General features: G+C 35.1%; 1 protein-coding gene across 5 annotated transcripts; it reads right to left on the bottom strand.

The window, feature by feature from the left end:
- Positions 1-10061: 10061 nt before the first annotated feature.
- Positions 10062-15972, bottom strand: LOC113330868. 5 transcript variants are annotated; one of them, XR_003350567.1, is made up of 9 exons: positions 15804-15972; positions 15560-15630; positions 13713-13773; positions 11913-12782; positions 11742-11838; positions 11567-11671; positions 11081-11472; positions 10890-10944; positions 10062-10322 (listed from the first exon to the last, which is right to left on the bottom strand). XR_003350567.1 is itself a non-coding variant. In XM_026577667.1 (9 exons), the coding sequence occupies exons 4-7, from the start codon at positions 11943-11945 to the stop codon at positions 11110-11112; spliced, it is 591 nt and encodes a 196-aa protein (XP_026433452.1). In that variant the 5' UTR covers positions 11946-12782; positions 13713-13773; positions 15560-15630; positions 15804-15972; the 3' UTR covers positions 10062-10322; positions 10890-10944; positions 11081-11109. The 5 variants fall into 5 exon arrangements, 4 of the variants coding, with proteins under 4 accessions (XP_026433452.1, XP_026433453.1, XP_026433454.1 ...); XM_026577667.1 differs by having other exon boundaries at positions 11742-11831; XM_026577668.1 differs by having other exon boundaries at positions 11742-11831; positions 11913-12420.
- Positions 15973-18890: the final 2918 nt, after the last annotated feature.

Raw genomic sequence — 18890 nt, 5'->3', positions numbered from 1 at the left:
AAGGAAGGTTTGCCACTCATCAGAATCTACATTATAGGGATCATCATGTTCAGTAGATTCACAGAAGATGTTATTCTCAAGTGATGATTTTTCATCTTGGTCTACGTTAACTGAATCACATATTAGATTCATTTCTTATAGGTTGAATCGCACCAAAACACAGATTGTTAGATATTTTCGTGTTTGCCTTCTCTAATACCAATTGAAAATAAAATAATAACAATGCTTATTGAAAGGAGTGAAGTTTTTAGATTTACCTTTCTGAGACGTTCAGACACTATGCTGATCCTTAGTTGGAGTCTTCCTCTGATTGCTTTCGGAGATGTTTCCTGTCAGGATATCACTTGAGCACTTGGGTGAATCGGGCGCACAAGATTGTTTAGGTGGATCTTCTGGAGTGGAGAAGCAAACAACTTTTACGAATTTTACTTCTTTGACGATTGACGAATTATCAATTCCATCATATCTTAATCCACGTTTGTCGCCATGACTTCTCCCTGCCTTCAACATGGAAGAGAAATTGATTGTGCTATCATTGAGTCTTCTTAACCTTGCAATTTTCTCTTCTAAGAACTTGATTTTTTCAAGTGCTTCGGCTAGTTGATCCTCAAGAGGATTTTTCTTGAAGGAATCATACTTAATTTTTTTCCTTACTTGTTGGTTGTTGAGAATTAATCCTTGCTTCTGTTTCAACAAGTTTCTTATTCAACAGGTAATGTTTCCTGTTAAAATTCTCAAACTCAAGGTTTTTTGAGTTCAGACTTTCTTTGCGGTCTTTAAGAAGATATCTAGAATTCTGATATCCATAGAAGAAACCAGAGAATTTTTTTCTTAGTTTCCTATTTTCTCTGCTGAGAGGAGCAAGGAGCTCAATCACATCTGAGGTAGATAGTTTTCTAGTAGAAATATCACTTAGTATGGAAGAGAATTCTGACATATCTTCTTCAACGTCTTGATCAATTTCTGAGTCACCATCTTCAGAAATTTCATCAAGTTGTTTTTCAAGGAAGGTTCGCCACTCATCAGAATCTACATTATAGGGATCATCCTGTTCAGTAGATTCACAGAAGATGTTATTCTCAAGTGATGATTTTTCATCTTGGTCTACATTAACTGAATCACATATTAGATTCATTTCTTATAGGTTGAATCGCACCAAAACACAGATTGTTAGATCTTTTCGTGTTTTCCTTCTCTAATACCAATTGAAAAGATGAGGGTACCCAAATATACCTAAATCTAAAACTTTTCCACCTATAAGTCCTTTCTACAAAAGTGATTGTCTTTGGACTGAGTCGAGACAATACAACCAATCGGTTCACACTTCGTGTGATCGGCTATGGATACGAGATCGAGACAATACGACAACAAGATAAATTGTGTGATTGACTATGAATACAAGAACGAGACAATACAACAATGAAGTATGTTTACTTGATAATAGGTTCGGACTTAACAAAACACAATAGGATTGCTAACAAGTAAATATGAATTAACGTTTGTGTAATTTATTTTAAATTATAATAACAACAATTATAATTGCGGAAAGTAAAAGTAAAAGTAAATGACACAGCATGGTTTTGTTAACGAGGAAACCGCAAATGCAGAAAAACACCGGGACCTTGTCCAGAATTGAATATTCTCAGGATTAAGCCGTTATAAAAAATCTAAACCAGCTTCGTATAGTTGAGACCAAGCAACTAAACCTATAGTTCACCTACTTCCGTCTGTATCCCTGCGCCTCTAACTTGCAATAAGTCACGCACTTGGAACAATTCCTTTGGTTCGTATTCCAAACAGTAAAGGAACAACAAATTTGTTCGGTAACAACTCTTTTCAAACAACGTGATATGAGTTTGATAAAAGGCTCTTCCATTTATCCCAATAAACTCCTTTGCCGGGTTCTTAGATCTATCAATCAACAACTACCAAAGTAATTGTTTAGAGACTATGCAATCAATAATAAAAAATGATCAAGATACTAAATATTGATGCCAATCTACACAACTAATCAATCAAATCTATCAAATGATAAACCGATTATAGTTAGATCCCCAGCCGATCAAGTTTTGTGCACACCAAATATTATGAACTCAAATAAGAAATCTTCTTTGTCTTCTTTGTCTTCAAATCTTCTTAGATCTTTCAATAAACACCTACACACAATCAACTTGAATCTCTTGAGATCAATCACACACAGAACGAAGTCTGTTAACGTTGGATTATCACAAGACGTCTTTAGATCTACAAACAGTCTAAAGATCTCCCGTCGAAACTTCGATCTAGTTTGAGTGAATCTTATATCAGAAGAGAAGATTCTCAAGCATAAACAAACTAGGTGCAATCAAAGTTCAACAACCGTTAGTCAATCAAATCAATAGAAACTAATAATAAACTGCAATTATCTAGTTTCCCACCAACGGTACTCGTAGAGCTTCCTATTCCCAAAGAAGTCTTTAAAACGAGTGGTCGTACGAGATTTCGCCCAATTAGGTTACTTTTCTCTCCGAATAGACGGCTCCACCAGTAATAACACAACAAGGTAGTTTTGCTGGCTCTGATGATTAGTTTGCTTGAAATGCAAACTTCAATATTTATAGACCAAGGAAGTTTTAACACCAAGGAATTTCCAAAACCGAATATTCTCAAAGATATGCAATAAACACCAAATCGGTTTTCATAATTCCTGGAAATGCTCTGTCCAATTAATGACCGAAATCTCAGTAGAAAATATTCAATTAGTAAATGCACATTACCAATTTTAACTTTCTAAAGATATGCATTTAATTGCTGGAAATTAAAGCATATAAAACTAAAAACCTTAACTAAAAGATTCTCAATTTATTTCGATCCGGGATTTTAATTCAGCTATTAAGGAATATCTTTGAACAATAAAAGATAAGAGTTACTGCACATGTTCAAAGATGTCGACATCTTTGCTTTGTAAATCATCTTTCATATTTACAATCTTGGAACTGATTTTCCACACTTCCAAACAAGTTTGGAATTGGTTCATCTGACTTTCAAGAACTATGTGATTGATTATCCTATCAAATCACCAATCATGGGTTTCACGGTTCTACCAAAACAAGTTTCGGTTCTACCTCCATGTGGGTACTAGGATCGGTCACACTAGCTTTCCAAAATTTGGTTGACTAGTACTAGGATCGGTTACCACATATTTATGGTATCTAACTTGTATTCGGTTGCACAAGTCTAAGACTTATTGTACCTCTTACTAGGATCGACTCCCCTTTGCTTGTGATCGGTTGAACCTCTTACTAGGATCGGTTCCCCAATGTCTAGAGTTGGTCATACCAATTACAACAAATCGATCATACCATCTCAGGTGATTACTTAAGATCAGTTTCACTAATAAAAGTTAGACCAATACAAAATTCAGGCCTTGTGAATAGTTTTACCAAGAAACATAAACAAGTTATGAGCGGTTATACTAAATACACATATTGGTAATCCAAAGATTTGCAATGAATAACAATACCAATAAGCCTAGTGATTTCCCTTTCAATTCACAAAACAGGTTTATGAATTTACTTCCTTTAAACGAATGTAAAACATTGTTTCCTAGGAAGAAATATTCACCCATACCCATACACATAATCACAATAGCATTCATACGATTATTTCGATGTCTTATATATGAAGTTCAAAAGATAAGCGTCATACTTCGTATTGTATTCCTTAATACTACGTCTAACTAGAGTATAATCATTTACATCTTCGCAATTATGTTTTCAATATGCACGACTTGAAAGATACGTTAGGAATGAAACAGTTCAAGTCAAATATTACTAACCTCAAGAGGAAGGATGATGTCGTAGTTGTAGCTCTTTACTTCTTCATATTCTTCAAGTTTTCACGTAATACTTGTAAGTCTCATATCCTAATAACTTTCTAGTAAACCTATACGAAGTTGACTCTAGTAAATAATCAAGCGACTCTTTAAATAAGTTTTGGTTCACTAAAATATGACAACCAAACTTGACATACCAACGCTTGGTGGGTTCAACCGAGCAATGCTCTAACATGTACCCCAACATTCTGAGTTCACAAAATGGTCCATAGATATGCGCACCCCTAGACATATCTACTAAGTGTCGAACTAAGCAGATGTTCATAAACGTTTGGCATTTCTACAACTCTTATAAAAACTTCTTAGACAACTTTAATCATTAATAACTTTGAGTTTGTGAATCATGGTTTAATCCTTGAGCGTTAATGAACACGATTTACGCTCAAAATACATATTTTCCAATACGAACTATCATTGTACACGATTCCAAAATCCTGGACCATAGTGTATATTCTTCTGTGTGATTTCAAGGCATACTTCTCATATGCTTACATAAATTCCTAATAAGAATTTCATCTAAACTGAGAAAGTGGTTTCTTGAATCTCAAGTTATCTTAGCTTGAATTAAAAGATCCCGAGTGCCTTGAATATCTATAAATAGAAAAACTCGTGAAACAAGATTTCTTAGTCCCTGGCACTTCTGTGTTCTAGTTGGTTGCTAGCGTCATACTCTAAAAACCTAGGTTTCCTATGAGAAACATAATTATATTACGACTTAAAGATTCACTTAGAGTTTTTTGAAGCCAGGCCTGACTACTTTTTATCTGATAGTTTGTGTATTCTAATCTTGTTCTTATTGATGCTCGAGGTTCTTGTTATCTCAGATCAGGAACGAAATAGATTGAAATCGCAAAGTTCTCTTCGTCTCAGAATTTTTGATTGTTAAAGATATATATCTAAACTCTCCTTAGATTTGTTTGGGTTGTTCTTGAGAGGTGGTTCGTAATCCAGGATTCTCACCTAACTGAGTATAAGTGTTCCGGATTCATGAGGTTTGATATATTTTTTCTATTGCAAACCGACTTCCAAACCTAAATCCAAAGATCAAAAGTGAAATTAAATAGACTTATCTGTTAGAGGCATATTGGTTTCAAAAGTATTCACTTATGTTGAAGTAACTCCTAGGATGTAAAGGATGCCATCTAAGGGACTCAATTGCGTAGAGCCTTGCAAAGTTCAAGAGACGTAAAGAGCATGCCTGCAGCTGAATTACTTGGAGGGTTAATTCAATTTCAACTACATTACAATCCGAAGTCTGATAGTAGGCTATTGTCTGTAGCGGATTGATACAGTTTGGTGTTCAAAGCTGGACGAGGTCCCGGGTTTTTCTTGCAGTTTCAGTTTTCCTCGTTAACAAAGCTTATGGTGTCTTGTGTTTTTCATTTTCCCCATTATGTTGTTTTATCTTTATAATAGGAATAACACAAGTAGTATGTAATCAATCTAGGTAGTTTAATTCCTTATTATTTATGATCAATAACGAGACTTTTTCTTGTTGAATTGGTATCTTGAAAGATAGATTACAATTTTCATACTTGTCAAAATTCAGATTCTCTTGATTTGTATACGAATAGATTGATCTTGGATATTGATTTGTGAGATCGTTCAGGAACTCTTCAACACAATCAGGTTCACGTACTTATCAGTCCATACATACTGAATGTGGAAAAGATGAGAGAGAAAAATCCATATACATATTGTTCAATGATCTTTCATTTAGATCAACATGCAGTTGTATTTGGTGATGTACTTGGTTCCCTCTCCTTTTTAATTGGTATCAGAGCTGACAAACACAGCTGGACCTAACAAGTCTTTGGTTGTAAGAATTTTAAAACTTGTGCCTACGTCAGAGATGACTCCGATTGGCTCCAATTATTCCAAGTGCTTGGGAATTAACTCAATGGATAACTTGTTAGTTTATTCTTCTGAGTCCAGAAGTAAAGAACCTGTTTTATCCTTAGTATCTGAAGTTATGTTTTCCGAGCTTCCTGAAGATCCTTATTCAGAATCTAAAGGGGAACCTGCCAGAATTTTGATTATCTTTCTAAGGTCATTGAACATCAAGTCTCTGTGACTAATGATATCAAGAAGAAACAAATTCAGTGTGTTGATGATCTCAACCAATCTATCAACCGAGAACGTGATCTCTGTGAAGAGGTTAAATGGAAATATTCATAACTTATTCAAGAACTGAACCGAAAAAAGGGTTAGGATACTCGAAGATGGTGTCATAGAAAGAACTGAACATGATAAACATCTGGTTGAGACTCACTCCTCATCAATGGATGACCCTCGATCATCGAAAGAAAAAGCCGAATCTGATCTCATTTAGGCTCATGAGCATTGTATTTCTTTAAGAAAGTAAAATACCGACTTAAAGTGCAACTCATCTCAATATATGATAAAGTCTATGATACACCTTCAAAGACATTATCTAATGCATAAAGTCACTCCTGCTTTAACTAATAAACAATGGTGAAATACACATAAAAAAACAACCAAAGAGCGCTTCTAAACGAGATCACGTGACAAACACCTCTTCTGGTATTTTGCAGTGTTGTTCTCATTGTGGCAAAAAGGGTCATCTTGCATTGGGTTTCTTTCATAGGAAGAAATAGAATAACAATCTCCAAAAATTACTTTCTTTCACAATCTAAGAGGTAACTAATCTATCAGCTTCTCCAATCGATCCTGGTTTCACCTTCAACCAAAGAATTTATGATAAGAATATTCAAGTATACTCTCCTTGAATATTTCGTAAGTCGAGAAACTCTAATGGCACAATGTCCAAGCATAAGAAGGAAATTTTAAATATCATACATCATACTAAGAAAAAAGTTTACCTATTCAATATAAATCCTGGATACAGATTTCGGAAGATTCCTACACACGATCATGGATTTCAAAAGATCCATATAATTCTCCTTTGAGTAAAACTTCTTCTAAAAAACAATTATTTGACTTTAACGGGTTAAGGAGGCAAAAGAAATTGTGCAAGGATCCTCAAGGAAAATGGTGTCTATGAGTATGAAAGAAAAAAAACTTCTGGTATGCATAAACCGTAAAGGATCTAGTTAGCACATGTAATAATTCCAAGATAGCAATAACAAATCTTCAGTTGCTGCTAGCTAATACTGTTGATACTCAAGCTAAAATTCTTGTACACCACAATATTATGATTCTGAATCAAAAGAAACTCATCTCTGAACTCAAAAGAACAAAGAGTTAGTTCATATTGTCAGTCGTAAGGAAAACATTCTGACCTTTGAGCATAACCAAGCAACCGTCAAGCGGATCAAAGATCTCGAGGGAAACTTCTATGATAGTATTCAGGAAAGATATGAAGATATCCCATAGGTTGGTTTTTTTTTTCCTAGTTAACTCCTTGTTTATTTTTTTTTATTTTTTTTTATTCTTATTGTTTTCAGGAGTGTTTTATATTAGCTAATCCAAATACTATCATCTTTCAATGACTAAGGTTTATTTAGTTAAAATTTATTTTGGAGATGATTGCAATACCTAATTTTTATCGATTATTATATGTATTGCTTATTTTGTGAAATTTATTATTTGTTATCAAATTTATGGTGATTATAACAGATATCTCATATATATGCTCTCATAGGTTAAGTTCTTAACTCTTTGTGTTCATCACTAAAAGAGGAGTAAACTATTTAGATAATTGCAATATTGATCTTCCCACGATTACATTTTGTGAATATATTGCAAGGACTCCGTAATATGATCTTAGTTGTCACCTTTCTTCCCCGAAACAATAACTGACAGGGAATAAGATCGAAAGCTTTAATCTCTATTGTAAAGACCCTCAAGCTCGTCAACGCTATTCGACCAGTCAAGAGATGATTTAGCCGCTAATGACTCGATTAACTAATTTATTCTATAGTAATTCGGTTATGAAATTAGTACCATTAGATAGATCTTGAAAATTTACGTGAAATGGACTATTTAACTTGTCATTCGGACACTGGTTAAATAAAAAATTATCCAATTAGTTTGAAGGGTAAAATAGTCATTTCATATGTAAATTTTATTAAAGCAGCCGAGACTTTTACTCCGAGCACCCTCTATTTCAGTTAATAAATTTATTCACCTAGGCTGCCCATATCAAATATAGCGGGTGACTCAACAAACTGATGTTTGGTATATCAAACCAAAAATCGAAGAGAATACTCAGTTATCTTCTTTCTTCTTTTGCCCCTCTTTTCCCTGTTCTTCATCCATTGAGGGTTTGCGAATAAAAGTGAGGATTTTGTGATTTAAAATAGATGGGGAATGATCAAGATGGATTGGTGGTGGCGAAGATCGTTGTGTGGCTGATCCTAACTTAAAGAGAAAGGTAAATCAGATTAAACAACTATGGTTTTGATATTTAGGTTTGATTTTATGTGGAATCGATGGATAATTGAGTTGTTAATAGTTAAAAAATGTAGGGTTTGTTGTTTAATTGAAGTTCTGGAATTGATTTGGTAAATAATTTAAGGGTTAGGGTTTTGTAGTATGTTCGGTGAAGATTGAAAGATGAAATTAGGAGTCTGGAAGATAGATTAGAGATGGGTTTTCAGTTGTGAAAATTATAAGGAAGAAATAAATAAATAAATAAATTGAATCTACGGAGAAGATTGAGAACTAGGGTTCATGTTTCTCTAAAATAGAATGAAGGTGTTGTTGTGATTGAATGAATTACAAGAATTAAAAGAAATAGGTTTGTGGGAATTGGTTTCTATGAATAGGATTTCATGTTATTTTGAGTTCCAGAAGGAGAGGTTGATTAAAAAGATTTAGCTTGAAAAGGAAAGGTCTGGTGGTGAATAAGTTTGAAACATGTGAAGATGAAACTATGAGGATGAGGTCTGAGAATTGAATTGGTGATAATGATGAAGATATTAGTGGATTTGAATTGAAAGACTCTTACTTGAGAAACATATAAATAGAGCTGAGATCTTGATATTGATTTTGGATGATTGTTGGGTCTAATGGATGTTGCAGGGATACTAATTGGTGCAAGTGGTTCCAGTTAATGGAATGATTATGTATGTATTGGCGAGAATATAATGATTATGACTGGAAAGGAAATGAGAGTTTTAGTTGCAGCTTGGTGGAATTGAGTAACTAGGTGAATAGAATGATGCTTGAACTGTAGGTGGTTGGGAAAAGACTAATTACTGGTGTTGATGGAAACTGCAGTGAAGAGATGAAGCCTAGGATGATTGAGAGATGTGAAAACTTCTGGTAAAAAGGTTGAGGTGTTGTGATTACATTATGGGCAGGTAATGCATAACAGTTAGGCTGTTAGTGCATTTGTTTGAGAATTCATCTTCTTGGTGTGCTATCTTGGGCTTGGCACACCAAGAAGCTTTGGCCCGCGCAATGGCCTGCACAAATGGCTTAGGCCATTGCCTCTCTTTTCAGTCAGATGCCTAACTTATCTGACTCGCTTGAGTCAGCGTTCTTAACCGAGTTGACTTTGTTAAATCCGATTTGATTTACTGTTCCCTACTTTGACTGTTGATCGTTAATGGACCCTTGACCAAATGTTGACCGTTAAGTTTGACTGGTGATTTTTCAGGTCATTTGAGATGTTTTTCCGGTGATTTTCCGATCACTTTACAACCATTTTCCCTAATACTCCAAGGAATGATCCGTACCTATAACTTCTATATAACTCAATAACAAGAGAGATAATGGAGAGCTAGGAAGAATATTAAGATAGAACCAAGGATATCGACTAAGGTTTTGAAAGGCTATTTATGTATCATTGTTATGTTAATTCAGATAGTAATTGCACGTTCAAGAAGATGACAATCACTACTAAAATACTAAGTTTTAGTCACGCCAAAAAACTGTGGCAGTTGACCAAACATCCGTGGCAAAAGGTCACTTGCCACGGAAGCCTCCTCGTGACAAATAGTCCCGTGGCTAAACTATTTGCCACGGTTTTCTTTGCGTGGCTAATAATGTATGATCATTTACCACGGGGGCCGTCGTGGCTAATAACTAGTTGGATAGCGCATGTGTGGGATTATTAGCCACGGTGTTAGCCACTTTTTTCATGCGTGGGTGCTCCAAGATCATTTTATGTAGCTGGATTTCACTGTAGCTATTTAAAAACTGATTGTCGCCAGTTTTTACTGCTACCCACTAAAATAACAAGACTACTTTACAACAATTTCAGAAAGACAATGTATTCATTAAAAAACACAAGTACTACATGTTTGTCTGATTCTTTACATTCCAAAGCAAATAAAAACTTAATACTCTAAGATTTTTAGTCTGATACAAGAAAGCAAATAGAGCCTGATACAAGTTTCAGGAGAAATCTAAAGTGAACGAAAACAACATACTTAAATTATCACAGATGGATTTCTTACTTCCAAAGTTAATTATCATATATCTTCCAGTATCTTGAACATAATATCTTTCAATGAAACTGCAAAATGTAGACATCAAATCTGATATCAATGACAAATGACAGAAGAAAATATCCATGTATACAACATTTACAGAGGCTTAATTGCCTAATTTAAGAAGATGCAGAAGAATCATAGGAACAACCATTCATCCAACTATAATCTCTCACGTACACATATGGATCCAAACAAGTACAAATATCCATCAAACATTTAAGCCGATACACCTAGTTACCCATAAATCAATCCATGGCAGAAAAAAGAACAAGAAATTCAGAGTAGTCCGAAACCAGTACACCCATTTCCAAATTTCCTAATAATTCAATATGAATATATATGATCCACTGGTGTACGCAAATACTAAGTTGGTTGGCAAGCTATTGGCTAACGATAATGCTAATGTGTGTCGTTACAGCTAAAATAAAGAATGTGTCTGCAAATATCACTACAGTCCATGATGTTAATCCAGAGTCTAACTTAACAATTATGCCATCGTCTTTCTAATATGTTGCAGCAAGGGGAACATGTTTAGAGGTTTATAAGCAACTGTAATCATATGAGTAGACTAATAAAGCAGAAAACATTACCTCAGATTCGTCTAGTAAGATCATAACTCTATGGCTCTGGATGTGGGAGGTCCCTCTACAAAACAAAATGCAATTAAGAAAGCTTGTGACTGCAAAAAAAATATTTGCGGATATGCTCAAACATTCCCAAGAAAGCTTTAAGAATCTAGATAATACACTGCCAAAAATTGTATGGATATGCTAATACATACCCGACCAGCAAATAGTAGCAAAAGGGCATCTATTTTTTTCTGTGATTCCTCGTAGCCTTTTTCATCTTATCTACAGTTTTCTTCATCTCAAGACGTTCTTCTTCCATGTCGTTTTGCATATGAACCTGATCCTCCTTCAGTTTCTTAATTTCATCTCTTAATGCAGCATTTTCCTCGTTGTTTTGGATAACATTTGAAGAAGATTCCCCCGTAAGATTGGTTACTTTAATTGATGAACCAACACCACGAATCCGACCTGGTTTCTCAGCTCCCATGATTTTAGAATACTTGTCTCCTTTCAGCTGGTCATAAGAAGTGAGTTCTAAGATTGAAACATCATTATCTGAACCATTCTCTTCTAAATTTTCCCTCTCCAAGGCTTCCATTTGAGCCTGCAATTATAATATGCAAAGTTAAAGTGAGAACAAGTTGCAACAATTTTACTAATTCTAACAGCATACAAATTAACGTATTAAAAAGCCATACGCGATTTGCTTCAGATATAGAGTTGGGAGTTTTCCCTTCTTTGGCTCTATAGGTTTTCTGATACATAGCCGCTCGACTTGCTTTCTTTTGCGTTGTCTCTTCTATCTGTTCATACATAGTATGTCAAGATATACATAAACATTAACTATCAATACCGATTCATATTAGTCGTTACCTCTATCGCGTGGTTCACGAATGACTTAGTACCACCATGATGAGGCACAACCAAACGCTTTCTACTTGCTTCGCCATTCTCACTCTTTTTCTATGTTCTTCAATGTTCAGAAGTTAGAAGTCATTGTTTAACATATAAACTCATAAACGATAAATTTGTATACGTTCTCACCTTGAATTCAGGTGAACGCCAATATATCAACATATTTGCCCACTGAGTGTCAATAACTTCGTCTGGACAACTAGCTCGGTTTTGTGCATCAGTCTTCTTCTCATCGAAATGTTCCAACCTGATGTTACGTTTGTTTGCCTTCCATTTTTCATGGATTTTCTCCTCCACTCAAAAGTTGATCTCATCAGAATAATGAAAAAATATTCTACAACATTCATCAGTTAAAATTTAGCAATCTTCAATCAATTAAATAATTTAATATATTATTTTCTTAACCTTCAACTCTTCAATGGCTTCTTCAAGCTTTTCTTCCTTATGGGGCATATCAGACCAGTCTGGAATGTCAAAAGGGAAGTTTTCTCCATTTAGTGCCAGCTTTCCACAATAAGCCGAGATCTTACTTGCGTTCGGTCCAACTGGTGCACCTCGGCAAAATTCCAGTGATACTTTCTCACCCTTTTTCAGCTTATTAAGGAAGGTCAACTTAGCCCCTCCCTTACTTTCTTTGCTGCCGGAGGTTGTGGGTTTTCATCCATATTTCATGCAAGAACCACAAACAACAAGTAAACACATCATAACAAAACAAAAATATCACACAACGTGTGGATAAAAAACACATAATAAGAAATTAATCTAGGAATGCATTCAACCCTTCCTCATACTCTAGAGAAGCAGGGTCCTTATCAACCCAGCTCTTATCCATGTCCTCTTAATCATGAAACGACTACAAATATATGCTCAACTATTGCGATGACAACCTAAAAACACAAAGAGTAACAATAACATCTAATACTAAGAAATCAAAACCAGGTAAAACAATTTTCCTTGAGAAGAGTGTCAAAATTCAGAACCGAGAAACCAAAACTATCCCTGCATCATTGAGAAAATTGAATTAGCAGCAATCACTAGATCCCTTTGTAGAAATTTATAAAGATCTAATTTGGAGAGAAGGAAAAGATATAAAGAAGTCAGCGAGCAATGTAGCCAAGGTGAATCTGCATTGATAATATATGTCTACTCAGTCCATAAGAAACCCAAGAAGGAAAAGATATAAAGAAGTCAGCGAGCAATGTAGCCAAGGTGAGTCTGCATTGATAATATATGTCTACTCAGTCCATAAGAAACTCAAATAATTTCAAAACCTGGCTTCATCCTAACTTCTAACTATTAACCACTGACCTGGTCCTATCCTACTGATCAAAATAATCAAGCTCAAACATTAAGATTCTCACATTACCCAAACATATGATATGGACACTAAGTAATAAGTTTATCCAGCATCATATTTTCTAGCTCTGGTCCTACGGGTACAAGATTATAACATATTAGCTAGCCACCAATAACATACAGAAATTTGATACTTTTTCAGCATATAAGCTTACACAATCGAAAAAGAGTTGATTCATAACAGCCTTAATAGTTACTGATGATGAAGCTAAATGGTGAACCTTCAATCTCTAAGTAAATTTGAAGTATTAGTCATGAATTCAAGCTACTAATCTATATGAGAAATAAAACTGTGAAAACCTTATCAGTTCTGTGTATTGCAAGTTTATAATAGAGCATCCAGACCACATCACATGTATTATAATAGAGCATCAAGACCACATCACATGTAAAGTAGTTAATCAAATTACCCTAAAACCTTCACTCTATCAGAAAATACTGATGAATTCTGCGAAACCAAAATTCAACTTGTCCATAAGTATCAAACTACCAATGAAGCTGTCCTGCACTAGTTTCCAGCTCATACAAAAAACTACAATCGCAAAACAGATTCCACTTTCATGTAACATTTACCTTGAACGTACAGCAGCAGCAACAACAACCACTTAGAAGAATGAGTGAACTCCAAGAAGACCTGAAATTTGCAGAATGGGTCAAATTTGAAAATTTTCTAAGGGGTATTAGTATTCAGACAAACATGCTCTCCTCCCCTTAAATATGGTAAACAACTAACACGGCAAAAGGTCAATAACACAACAGGTCATAACAATGACTTATCACCTCATCGACAAGGCAACGGGTCAGTAACATACACAACATGTTAATTTAACATTAGCTTGAGAAAGTTGTGGTCAATAACACAACAGAGCACAATTATAGACTTATTATTTCAGGTAACGTTGTGCATAGTATCGCTGCTATACTCATCTCACTATAGTATCAGTTCATTTTAATGCCAAACATCAACATACTACATTTTACTTAAGGCACATATCATGAACACGTTTAAATTAAAAATATCACATGTGAAATTTCTATACTAGGTGAACACATCTTAGTATGTTAAAACCAAGCCAGTATATCAAAACATAACGTTACGAAGAAATATAAGTGAAGAAAATTAACTTTGTTGTACTATAAGAATAAAAAATAAATAGTACCAAGGAAAGTGCTCTATGATATTTCACAAGCTTGAGAACCAAAGAACAAGTAACTGTGGCAAGTGCACTATTTATGTCTCACTATCTTCCACCTTGAAGCCTGTCCATGGTTTTTCCTTTCTTTCTAGAGGGAGAATACCAAACAGAAAAGCAATTATCATAAACTCCTGATATTTAAGCCGACAACCTACCCTCAAACAACATGTTTCATAAGGAAGGAGAATAAATTTTGCTTGCAGATTTAAAGAAACATGCCATTGAATTCATATGGATATTGGTGCTCAGAAAAAAGTAGAAAGTTCCTATTGTGTTTTATGTAGTTGATGCTGAGATAACCAGTTAATATGTAACATGGCACATTCATTTCTAGACAAACTTGTTACTGCTAGCCTGTTACAGTAAAACCTAATGAAATGGGATAAGTTGAGGCTCTTGAGGGTACGCCTCAAATGATAGTACCAAATTGTAGGAAACAATACTACCTCAAACTATCTTTATTTAAACATTAAAATCTGCAAGCTCTCTGTCAGGATATAGAAACAAGTCAATCATGTGAGAGACTCGGTCTAGTGCTGAACTTCATATAATGTGATAACCACAAAACATTGGGTGTAACTGTATTGTAAATACAAGTTGGTGCTATCCCAGATGAGAAACTTTTCAGATTATGAACTACTAATCACATAACTACAAATTTATCGGAGTAGTAAAACTGTAAAAGTCTCCTATTTGATCCTCTAATTCAAAAACCATTGCTTCATCAAAGAGTACTTAGAAATTACTACACATGTCTTTAAGAGAATACTTCTGACGTGTGCTATTCAGACATTTTGATTTTACCATCTACATTTGATTTGACAGTTTAATGGGGTCATGGAGATAAAGCTGATAGATGAAAGACATTATTCCAGAAAGGTACACTTCGTGCTTAAGTTAGAATAGAGGCTACATACAAGAAATTCGATGTTTAAACAAGCATACAAAGTAAAAAATACAACAAAGAAGAGTAAGGATGCAACAACAGTCTTAAGGAACAACCAAAAATAGTATTTGACAAACCTAGAAAGACATGCATACTGGGTTTTGCAATTACACTTGAAATATAAATACAATTCTAAACAAAAACCTAGTATATTTGATATTACAAAGCAAGAACAGTAGCTGGAATTTCAAAACAAACATTGAACTTTGACCTAAAGAAACTCAAAATGTATGACAATCGCAGCAGGAAATCAAGGAGAATGAAATTAAATTTCTTACCAGCTTGTGCAGATAAAATCGATGATGTCTTGCAGAGAATGAAGAAATTGATTGATTTCCTTCTTCGAAATCTGACCCGATATCATAGAACAGTTCAAATTAAAGAAGATATAAATTCTAAAGCAGTAAAAAACTGAAGCTGGAATGAGATTAGGTTGATTCATACATAAAGAATTACTACTTAAAAACCCTAGTTTCAGAAAATTAAAATCAGAAGATCTAATTTTAGCAAATCTCAACTTACTTAAATATTGTATTATCTGTGTATACGGTTTCAAAGCGTCGATTGTTTTTATAGCAACCATAATCGAAGAAAGAGGAGAGTTGAGGGAGGTGGGAGGAACTGCAGGAACTGGATGAACTGGGGAGTTATCTCATCAGGTGGGGATCGTGGTCTTCTGCTAGGTTTACTAGCCACGACTTGTGATTTTAAGAAAATTTTAGGAGAATTTCATGGCACAGTAGCCACGGCACCATTTATTGTCCCGAAGCAAGAGGCCCGGTATACTCACGGCCCACTCTGTCGTGGGTAGAAGACATCTGACGGACTAATACCTTGCAAAGCTAGAGGCGTGGCAAGTGAGTAACCTATTTGCCACAGTTACTTATTTAGCGTGGCAAAATGTGACAAATAGCCATGGATATTCAAATCCGTGGCAATTAGGCCGTGACAAAAGGTCAGTAGTTTTGTAGTGAATGATGATGATAACCATAGATAGGAGTTTGTAGATGGGAATTTATGAAATTGGAGTGGTTTGCCTTCATAACGGGTGGAAACTCTTATAACCTTCTTGTAATCATTAAGCTTTCTTTAATTTGCGAGCAAGATGTGTCTTTATTTATCTGTTAGCATGTTTGTGTGTATTGATTGGATATGTTGTTTATATGCATTGTCTTGTCTTCCCGCGAGAGGTGCCTGTGTTCTTTACAGATCCTCAATAAGTGTTTATAGGTGCGGTAGGACACGCAATAGTAACACTTATCAGTCACGGGACAATATTCGTAATAGTATTTTCCGTGTCAATATTATTATTTTATATTCAAATTATAGGGTACGGTTTCCAATATCTTGGGGTACCTGCGGGATACATGAGGTATCACAGGGTGTCTAGGGACCAGGATGCAATAGTATATTTATCTAGGTATATTATTTGTATGTCCTTACTTTTGAAACCTAATAAACATATCCTTATACAACAATAAATATGTCCCTACTTTTTAATAACCTTATCCATTTAAAATTAGATTACCTTAATACCCTCACCCATATAATATTTTTCTTTATTTCAAAAATAGAACAAATTTCTTCCTCTACCACTTCACCACTACCACTAGCACCACCACTACCAACATTCAACTACCATTCCACCACCATCGTTCAACAACCACCACCTACCAACCGCCACCACCACTAATATTCCACCGCCACTCCTTCACCACCACTATTACACCACCACCAGTCCTCCACCACCACTAGTCTGCCGCCGCCGCCACTGGTTCATATATTTTTGTATCAACAACAATAGTTGATCCAAATAAAAATAGAACCAACAGTAGAAGTTGATCCGATTTAGGGGATCAACAACAGTAGTTGATCCAAAGAAAAAAGGGTCAACAGTAGAAGTTGATCCAGTTTAGGGGGTCAACAATGGTAGTTGATCCCCTAAATTCGATCAACAATGAAAGTTGATCGATGTAAATGGAGTGAACTTGGCGTGAGTCGAACACGCATCATCTGACATGGAGTCAGTCATGCTGCCATTGCACCACAAGTTCAATATTGGAAGAAATTTACATGATTTAAACTACAAGCATGATTATACTTATCCAAGGAAAATATTGTCAATAATAGGAGTTGAAAGGATCAACAACAGTAGTTGATCCCATAAAAAATTGGGTCAACAACAGGAGTTGATCCCATGAAAGATTGGGTCAACAATAGCAGTTGATCCCAAAAATTGGATCAACAACAGTAGTTGATCCTGTAAAAACTGAAGTAGGCTTACTGAAAGGACAGTTGCAATACCTGGAACACCATCAACAAATGCAACCAAAATCACACCCAATCTACACCACAATCACACTCAAACTCCACCACCAACATCACCAATCCCACTGAATCTATTACCAACACACTCCACTGCCATCACCACCACCACTACTGAATTTGGTAGATAAAATAAGATTTAGATAATAAGAGAATTAATGGTATGTATAACCATTTACATTAGCACTAGCAGAAACTTAAATAAGAGAATCAAGGTAGACAAAAAGTATCAGATTTAACCCTAAATCTCAAAACAAATCAAAATTTAACCCTAAATCTCAAAACAAAAACATAAAATAGATTTAGATAATACCTCCTCCACCGTCTTCACCACCAGAACCACCACCACCATCATCATTATTACTTATCTATTCAATAAATCAAAGAATTTTTACTCTAAAATTATCTGAAATCGTAACCCAAAATCAGTTCTCGATCTATAATCGTTAGTTGTCGTTGCGTTGATACACACGGTGGTGGTAGTTGTCGTTGCGTTGATACAGACGGTGGTAGTGGTGGTTCTTGTGGTGTTGGTTGTCGTTGTGTTGATACAGACAGTGGTGGTGGTTACAGCGATGGATTTGGTGGTCGCCGGTTAGGGTGATTTTTATCTGCTGATGAAACGAAGAAGGAGAAAAAAGATGAAACGAAGAAGGGGAAGAAAGAAGGGAAAGGTTAAATAAGGGATATTATGAATTATATTTTTATTTGAAAATTTTAACTATGCCATCAGGGATATTTGTAAAGAGGCTTATGGATATTTGTAAAGGCCCATCAGAAGGAGGGAAAATAATTCAATTTTCACTATTTATTTGGGGAGATTGGTCGTTTGTATCTTATGCTTGATTGTTCAGTCTTACTAGTATGACTGGGTTACTATGATCTTGACTTAGAAATAAATTCTAGGTTCCTAGTAGGATCAGACCTATTGGGAATCTGCTGTGCGGGATCAAGTTATAGTAATCAAATCTTCTTATATTCTAGACTTAGATGGTGGCATCAAAATTTATGAGGTGTACACATTTCACGAAAATATCATACGGTACCTGGATTCATGCTATCATTTGAGACTGGGTTATTCTAGCATCTTATTCTTCATTAAGTGAGACAAGGTTGGGATGACATATGTTTAGGTTGTTGTACTTCATCTCCGTAGATCCATCCATGATGGATATTTTATGGATATTGTAATGGACACAATATTTGGGGAGGTGGGTTGGAGTAATCTTCTGCTTTATATTGTGTGTAAAAGATGTGCAAACATTTTCTCTAGTAGAACTGTGA

Source organism: Papaver somniferum, unplaced genomic scaffold (genome assembly GCF_003573695.1).
Source record: "Papaver somniferum cultivar HN1 unplaced genomic scaffold, ASM357369v1 unplaced-scaffold_119, whole genome shotgun sequence".
Lineage (NCBI taxonomy): Eukaryota > Viridiplantae > Streptophyta > Magnoliopsida > Ranunculales > Papaveraceae > Papaver > Papaver somniferum.
Note: the sequence above shows the minus strand (reverse complement) of the source record. Positions and strands in the feature narration are given on the sequence as shown.

Bases quoted from the DNA above. Each gene is read 5' to 3' on its own strand.
- LOC113330868 (XM_026577667.1), bottom strand. From the start codon at position 11,945: ATGTTGATATATTGGCGTTCACCTGAATTCAAG. The intron at 11,832-11,912 runs GTGAGAACGTAT...TGAAGAACATAG, and splicing joins GGCGTTCACCTGAATTCAAG to AAAAAGAGTGAGAATGGCGA. The intron at 11,473-11,566 runs GTATGGCTTTTT...TTATAATTGCAG, and splicing joins CTATATCTGAAGCAAATCGC to GCTCAAATGGAAGCCTTGGA.